This window comes from Helianthus annuus, chromosome 12, assembly GCF_002127325.2.
Source record: "Helianthus annuus cultivar XRQ/B chromosome 12, HanXRQr2.0-SUNRISE, whole genome shotgun sequence".
In the NCBI taxonomy this organism is placed as follows: Eukaryota; Viridiplantae; Streptophyta; class Magnoliopsida; order Asterales; family Asteraceae; genus Helianthus; species Helianthus annuus.
Window position 1 is genome coordinate 119,213,358 of NC_035444.2, and position 9,210 is coordinate 119,222,567.

General features: G+C 41.3%; 1 protein-coding gene across 1 annotated transcript; it reads left to right on the forward strand.

Annotated features, from left to right (window-relative positions):
• Positions 1–7,724: 7,724 nt before the first annotated feature.
• On the forward strand, positions 7,725–8,684 carry LOC110893437. Its single transcript, XM_022140546.1, has one exon. It carries the CDS (start codon positions 7,725–7,727, stop codon positions 8,682–8,684), a length of 960 nt encoding a protein of 319 aa, XP_021996238.1.
• Positions 8,685–9,210: the final 526 nt, after the last annotated feature.

The window sequence follows — 9,210 nt, forward strand, 5'->3', positions numbered from 1 at the left end:
CTGGATAGCTGCAGGTTCAGCAGGTTAACCGACTTAAAAGTCTGGTTTTTCGAAATCAGAGGCTGCACCATTGGTTTTTAAGGTATAGGGACACCTGGAACTGATCAAGGAACACTTATAGGCTTGTGTGTAACAATCTTGTTGCATTTTGATTCCTATTTAAGGGTCTTGAGTTGCAACCAAAAGACTTGCTCATTTCCAATTCATTGCAACATTTCACAACTTCTATTCTGGAGCTCTCTGGTCATCAAGCAAGCCTCCTAATGGTCTCTAGTCGTAATTAGGACTCTTGTAAGCATCCTTAACCTTTCCTAATTCAGTTTAGCTTAATTAATTAGCTTAAAGTCAAACCATCGCAATTAAGGTTTGACTTCATGATTATCTAAAATTTGTCCAGCCAAATCACGAATTAAAAGTACCTATGAATGGGTAATTATGTGGGTAATAAACCCTTAAAAGGGTACTCTCTGATTCCCACTCTGACTAGGTCAATTGTTGGGTCAAAGCTTACTTTAAAAAGTCAACATAATGCTTATTTTCAAATTAATGCATAATTAGCAATGTAGGATCCATGCAACCTGTTTTATCACTAATATAACTTGCTAAATAATGTAAGAACATGTCTAAACATGTTCACCCTGACAATTTTCAGTTTAGGCTCGGTTCGGGACCGAAAGTCGCATAATTTGACTTCTGCTTTGACTTTCAGTTCTGACCCATTTATGCATGTTTTAGAAATGCCTTAGAGTTTATTTAGGACTAGGTTTCATGTTAGTATAACCCCATCAGTTTATACAACTTGATTCACTAGTTACCCGATTCACATGCATGTTTCCGTTAATTGCTTATATGTTAACCATTATGCCCAAATGACCTTAAAATATGATTTTTGAAAATGTAATAGGATAGACACCTTAGCTACTGATTTATAAACCTGTACCTAAAATTTGACATCAGTTTGAGGTCTAGATTGAGAGTTATGCTCATTAGCGTAATTAGAAGCCTTTTTAATAAATAAATGGCATAATTAGCATATAGCCTATCTAAACCCAAATTTTTATACAAATCTTTTTATCTACTGATATAAAATAATATTTTGGGATTTTTGAAAATTTTTATTCATTTTTAGGCTGAGCATAACTTAGTGATCTCAGCTTATTTCGGTTAATGCCGGTTTTGCCCTTTTGGGCTATAAAATGAGTTTTATAAATCCTTTTGACCCCAAACCTTTTTCTACTGATCTAATATGTTAAATAAATTATTTTGAGCCTTCTGGAATATTAAAAATATCAGCTTTCTATACAAAACCCGGAAATGGCTCCAAATCGTCTTTTTAAGCGTTTTTAACACATAGTATGCATCAAAACTAGTTTAAAGATATAAGGGTTGATGCCTACTGATTTTCTCAGTAAATTTTTATAAATTAACAGTAGGCAAAAGTCCTAAACTCAGATTTTCAGTTTTTACCTTCTAGGCTCATGTGAAATTACCAAAATGCCCCTACGGTGCATAGAATGGTTAAATTGATAAATTTCACATATAATTAATACCCTACTGTTATAACCTATTAAAATGAGTATATTTACTGATTTATTCAAACCTGTAACTCAGGTTATTATATAAACTCTTTTATACCCTTTAAAATGACCAAAATGCCCTTACGGGGCATAGTTTGTGTTTAAAAGCATTTTTGGCATAATAGAAGACATCTTACTGATGTCACAACATATTTAAGGCATATTAACTTAGGAAACTTGTATATGACTCTTATGGTTTCTCGTTACGCATTTTACGCGTTCAGATCGGCGTATGTAACTAGTTTACACATATTAGCCGAAACGGGTCAAACTATATCATTTTTGTCTCAAAATCCAGAATGTGTTTAAGTTACCCATATTAAGCAAGCATGCAAGCTTGTCGGGTCAAAACCACATTCTAAGACGGTCTTCGCTTAATCATGCGTTTGAACCGTATTCTTTCTTAAAAACTAACCGGTCTAAGCTTAGGCTAAATTAAAGACCCGTTAGGATTCTAATAGGTTATTATAAACCTTCGTTCCAGAATAGGAGATCCAGTAAAAGCTATTTGCACTTGCTTATTGTGACTATACTTGCTCATGTAAATACTTTTAACTTATTTTCCCTTATACGGGCTTGGGGTACGGTATATAAAATACCGCTTGGTCGGGCATTTGACCTTAATCGATTGGTGGTTAAGTATTATCAAGATGACCCGTTTGAAAATTTGTTTTGTTTGTTTAACGCCTTTGGGGGTTTAATGACCATGTCCCGGATATCCTTGGCATCATTCATGAAATGGCCACGACCTTAGCACGCGGGTGTAGGCGTACACCCGTCAGTGTATTTACATTTATTAAGGTATAACCGCTGGTTTCCCACCGCGGGACTATACTATGTGGTGTGTCTATTAATCTTTAACCCGACACGAACCGGGCGACTGAACGCATAACAAACATGTAATTCTTTTACGAGTTTATATTCAAATAATTATCCCAAGTTATAAAAATCTTTTGTGCCACGTGCATTCAAATCAATTTTAAACCTTTTCAAAATGAGTGAGTTAAATTGTATTTACCAATGTAAACTGACGTATTTTCCCAAAAAGGTTAAGTGCAGGTACTACGCGTAATAGGCTGGCCTCTCCTTAGCATCGTTTAGAGTCTCGCAAGCTTGGATGCAACTTAAATCTGTTGAACAAGTTTCTTTTTCTTTTTGATCCGCCTGTGGATCTATTTCAACTGTTTGTGATACTTAATATTACAATATTTATTCGGTTGAAATAAATCTATCTTTTACTTCCGCTGTGCATTTAAATATTGTGTTGTTTGACTATGACGATATCAACTACGTCACGATACCCCCACCGGGCCCACCGGTGACACGTGGAAAATAGGGGTGTGTCAGGTTGGTATCAGAGCCAACAGCCAACACTGAGGTAATTAAACACTAGCCTTTTGTGTTTAATCTCAGTTATATAAATGCACATTCCTCGAGTTCCGAGTCTAGACAAAGAACATAGGCAAATTCTATTTTGCTTTATTTTGTCTTTTATTTCATATTATATATTTTGTTGTTATCTTTGTCTTGTTGACAGGTTTGAAAATGCCACCTAGGATGAGACGAGGACGAGGTAAGGCTCCATTTACTAGCCACGACCACGAAGCCGGACTTTCTCACCGGCGTACACCCTCGATTACTATGAGCACAAGTCCTCAGGAGCCATGGAGGACGTATGTTGAACCCGGGAGGCGATCTGTCTCCCTAAGCTCCTCACCTTCCTACCTACACTCTTTTGGGCCACAGTCTGAGAACGAGCCCAACAACCCTCAGTCATCCTTCATACCTTTGCAGCGATCAAACTCGCATCATTCGTTTGGCGACCCTACTCCCACCTTCCAGAGTCGGTTCAACCCGGCTAATTATATTCAAGAACCCGTGGATTTTATCCCACTAGGACCCGAGGATCACTTCTCGGGTGGAAACGACATGGATGAGGATACGGATCCCGTGGAGCCTGCAACCGGGACCCCAAACCATCCCATCGAGATCTCGGATGGGTCCTCATTTAACGGATCGCCTTACCGTGGTCCGGATAGCTACGAGGCGAGGTTCAGACAGATTGATTGGTATTTTACACCCTCTCACCACTCGTCTCCAGACCAGCAACAGCAGCAGGATCCTTCCGAGGATTCTCGATTTGTGGTAGTCACTCCGCCACCACCACCACCAGTGGAGCAACCGCCTCCGGATCCACCGAGGCGGAGAAGATCGAACGCGCGGATGTCCGTGCGAGGCTGAGTCCGCATCAGCACTCCTCAGCCCTCGAGTGGCAGTCACCCGATTAGGCAGCCGCGGCCATAGCCATTGACATTAGAGGCATTGTATGGTAGAGTGGAGCAGGTTAGGCAGGAGATGCGGGATGGTATTCAGGTTCTTCTTGATCACTTCCAGTTACCACTACCAGCATCTTGGCAGCCACAGCAGGAGGATCCTGCAGGCGGGCAGCAGGGTGGAGCAGGAGGAGCATGCGGATACGTGGCAGTGCTTATGGAGCTTATATCTTTTGTTTTTATTTTATGCTGTTTTGATCATCATATTTTGGTCCGTACTGATATTATATACTGGTTGGTAGGGTTTTGGGGTTGGTCGATACTTGGATGATTGTTGATATTTTGATGGTATATATTATGTTGGTTTGGTATGAGTTGAGTGTTAGGTTGTTGTTGGTGCCGCTTCCGTTCGCGTGTTCGAGTTAGTACAGTTTGCTGAGCGCGTTTTGGATTGGAGGGCATGTGTGGTATCGACTGGCACACTGACAGTCTCACATATTTATTCAGCTAAGTCATTCCACTTGTACACTTGTATATTTGTTTATTTATTTATTTTGATTTTTAGGTTTTTAGGAGTCGTGTTTTCATCCTTGCATTAGGGACAATTCAATATTTAAGTGTGGGGATGGGACATTTGAGTCTTGAGTCGTTAGTTTAGTGAGTCGAGTCAAAAATCCAAAAAAATTAAAAAAAATTATTAGAAAATGTCTTTTGAAATAAGAAGTTTGCAAAATAAGAAACGGAAAATGATAGAAAAGTCGGGTTTTTGATCGGGGTCAAATAATAATAATATGAGAGTAAATAATCATGCTTGTGTCTAGTTTGGGATGCGCGGGTAGGCTTGATTTGGTTTCGGGTTCCTTTGATATTAATTGTACCTAATTGTCGGTCTACTAGTGGGTTCTCATCTAGGGAGAGTGGGGAAATTGAAACCGCCAAAAATAGTATAAGGGATGCCGTTATAAGCTAAGATCGTTAGAGTTTTTGGTCATTATCTCGTGGAAAAGAAAAACAAATAAATAAATAATCGAGCTAGAAACTAAATGAAAGTAGCCATTCTATGTAGTCTGTGGTTGGGGATAGCGACTCTACAGCCAGATTACCGTTGGAGTGTGTGAAATCGACCTTGCAAAAATAAATAAAAAGTACCGAAGCCTATGTAATCTGTGGTTGGGGATAACGATTCTACAGCCGGAATGCCTTTGGGATTAGGGAAAGCAACGTCTACGCTCGTAAAAGAAAGAAAAAAAAATGAGAAAAAGTGATGAAAAAAAAATGGAAAGAATAGATTTGATTTTAAACTCTCTTGATCTTGGTATAAGGCGGTTAGGAAATAACCCAGTGGTGGTTCCTTTAAGTTTAAGTGAAGAAAGAACGAAGAAAAAAATCAATTCTGGAGCTTCTAGGCGGGCCGCGTAAGTTTAAGTTGCCTCTTACGAGCCCCGCATCAACTTAAAACAGATTCCGGAGTTTTGAAATTAGGGCTGGCCGCGTGAACTTATGTTCACATATTATGCGGGTCGCGAGAGAGGTTAAAACGTGCAATCCACTCAACAGGCAACGACTAGTAGGGTTTTTTGAGGTTATAAATCAACATCATCATCAACAGCCGGCACATAGACGAATTTTGGAGTTCCTTGGCACCATTGAAGGCTGTTGAAGCATTCTTGAAGCATCTTGGAGGCGTGGAATCATTCGGGTAACATCTTGGAGCATTCGGGAGTGAAGATTTAGGTTTTATCATCCTTATTCCTTCGTTTTCATTTGTTTAAACTTTGTTGCACAATGAATTCAGAATATATATTGATTTTGATTATGTTCTTGACCATGTTTTCTGGCTAAACTTCATAAACTACCTAGGCTAATGACAATAGTTAAATAAAGTTTGGTTCTTTATTCGATTTTTGGCGTGGTTGTGGATTTTTCTTGTATTGTAAAAGCTTCGGGAATTTAACTTGGTGCATATGCATGCTTGACGATTATTTTATTACTGTTTATTGCTTCGTATAATCCTTGGTGACGGTCTTTATTATATAATAGGGTTGTGCTAGGGTTCTTGATTTAGGTGACGGTCTTTATCACGTAATAGATCATTAATCCTTTAGGGTGAAAATCGAGTAAGTAACCTTAGAAGTAATATTCGGTAATTTAATAAAATCAAGTGTTCTGCTAAACTTGTCGCTGTGAGGCTCGAGGTTATTAATAGGTCTCGGTTTGGTTATAAGTCCTTAACATTCCATTGTCTATTAAACCAAGATTAAAACCCGTCGTTGCTTTAGACGTTCGCGCTGTGAGGTAGAGCGTCTTATATAGGCACTTTCAAGAAACTAGAGGACTGTGAGGAAATCTAGAAAACCGGTAAGCGTAACAGCCTAGGTAGTGCCACAAGAATTGCCTTGAGAGTGTTTGAGGGGCTTAGTGGTGTCTTAATAGGTTTAGTATCTATAGATCCCGGTTCCACACCAGAAAATCATCGAATAGAAATCCATTCTGAGTTTAGCTTGCGTCTAGCCTAGGTAGTCTTCATCATCTCTGGTCAAAGTCTTCGTTCGAGTTCGTGTTAGTTATTTAGCTAATCTAGTTATTCGTTATTTGCATTCTTAGGATTTTTAGAACCCCCCCCCCCATCAAATAAACAATTAGTTAAAGTCCGTGTCAGTCTAAGTCTCGATAGAGTCATTAGAGTAATTTAGTAGAGTCTCTTGGGTTCGATACTCAGACTTCCTTAGGCTATATTACATCGATCGGTACACTTGCCGGTCGTGTGGTTTAGGTTTTAGAGAGTCTTAGTTTTATAAATTTAAAGCTTAGAGAGTCTAGTTTAGGGTTTAATTTAGTTAATTTAATTGAACCACTTTTAGCACATCAAGTTTTTGGCGCCGTTGCCGGGGACTCTTTGGCGATTGCGTTAATTACTTTGTTTGGACTTACTCGACATATTACGTGCTATTTGTTTGTTCGTTGAGTCATAGGAGTCTAAGTATATACAAAAAAAATCAAAAAAATATTTGCTTTAGTGTCTTTTATAGCTTGTCGAGTCATTCGTTAGAGTCTTCTTGTAGGATCGTTCTCCGACCTGTTTGAGTCGTTCAGAGAAGTTCGTATCCGAATTAAGAGGCGGAAACTAATAATTCGGTGCTATTGAAGCTGTATTCACTTTAATATTGCTGTTTTATTGATTACTTGCAAGATTACACGATCAGACAGCACTTCGGCAGAGTACCGGAACAAAACACCATCAACTATGTGTTTTGGATCGCCCCTAAGACCTATATATAGGCTTTCTGGTCCGCTCATACGTACATGTACGTATGAGCGGTCCTACATTGACAGAAAAGCGGTCCTACATGATACCACATAAGCGATCCATGACCTATACTGACACAAGAGCGGTCCTAGATGTGTACATATAAGCGATCCTATACAAAACTACTATTTCTAGGATTCCGTGTCATTTCTGATCTGTTTAACTTCAAAACTCGATGGAAGACGTAGTCAGCAGACGTAAGTGTACCAACACTTCTTACTTGCTTGCATCCGGTTTGTGCAGTTGATGCCCCATACGCGCTCGCAGGGTCCGCCACCGCTTCCGTTTGCGATCAAGTCTTCCGTCTCATCTTCTGCACTTGAGGTAAGTTCTTCTAACTCACCTTCGTTTTCGCATTCCACCCCCGATCTCGATTTTCCACTTTCACCAAAGACATCACCCCACGTTTCCCCACCACCCTCCCGTTCTCGTACACCTAGTCCTCCACCCGCTATGGTGAACCGCACCATTTACCAGTAGGCTACCACCGATTTCACCGGTGCTACATCACCCATCACCCTTTCGAACATCGCAAATGATCGGTCCTGGCAGATTCCTTCTTACATCATGACCGCCATCACTAATTCATGTCAGTTCCATGGTCGTGACGACGAGGATGCACCCGCTCATATCAATCGCATCACTCACCTTTGCAGCACCTTCTCCATCGAGGGGGTGAACCTCAATGCTCGATACCTTCAGGTCTTTCCATTCTCACTCGCTGGACGCGCAGCCGTCTGGTTCGATTCTCAGCCCGCAGGCACTTTTACTACTTGGGCAGGCCTTCGTGATGCTTTCTTAGCCAAGTACTTTCCCCCAGCCAAGGCGTCTCGCCTTCGTGACCAGATTCACTCCTTCCACATGGAGCCAGATGAGCCGTACCACTTAGCTTGGGAGCGTTTTCAGACATTGATCTCCCGTTGTTCTCAGCATGGTCTGTCCGACTGGGCGTTAGTTGAAAAATTCTACAATGGTCTTACTCCTGAGATTAGAGCTCGTTTCGATACTTCAGCTGGAGGGCAGCTTATGGGTAAAAAGACAGTGAATGAGTGTAACGATTTGTTTGAGAGTTTCGCCCACTCTGATATGGACTACGGCACTATCAGCAGGACTTCCATTCCTGTGCGTACCTCCTCGGCCGGTCGAGGGGTAAACCAAGTTAGCTTGGATCCATCGGTAGCTGCTGTAGTCGAGAGTTTGAGGCAAGAGATGAGACAAGGGTTGGAAGAGATCAAGAAGAAAGTTGATAGGTGTGAGGTATGTAGAGGGGGTCATGATACGATAGATTGTCCTACCCTTACTCTTGAGCAGGTAGAGTACATAGCCGGTCAGTCTAGGGGTCCTACGAATCCATTCAATAATTCCAATTACAACTCCAACTGGCGCGGTAGTGCTAATACTAGTGGTTATCGTTCGTCTGGAAATCCTCCTGGATTTCCATCTGGTTTGTATCAGAGCAGAGGGCCTGGGATATACACGAGTACTGGTTCGGGTCAGAGTGGTCAGTTTAGTGGCTCAGGAGGTTAGTTTGCTAGTGGGGGGTCGAGTCAAGAGAGTCAAGGAAGTGACAAGGCTTTACAGGGTAGTTTGAGCAGGATGGAGGAGATGTTCGCTCAGATGATGACGCAGAATCAGGCGTTCGCTAAAAGTCAGGAGCAGATTAATAAAAGTCACGAACTTCAGCTCAAAAGTCAGCAATCCACACTTTTAGATCTTCAAAGGACAGTAGGTGGAATTGCTAAACAGTTGCAGGAGCATCCACCGGGTCAGTTTTCGGGAAATACCTTCACTAATCCGGCGAACCATTTGGCTAAAGCTATTACAACCCGCAGTGGAAAGAGTTTGGGAGAGGTTGTGAGGGAGAGAGTTGAGGAAGAGAAAGAGGATGAAGTCGATGAGGAGATCGAGATGGAGGCTCCAGGCAAGGTGCACATGAGGCTAGACCCAGCAAGTACCGCACACGCCTAGGAGTCACCAGTAGAGAAGAAAGTGGAGAAGCAGCTGACGAAGGTTCGGCCATCACCAGTGATTGATTATTCTCGCCTTCCGTTTC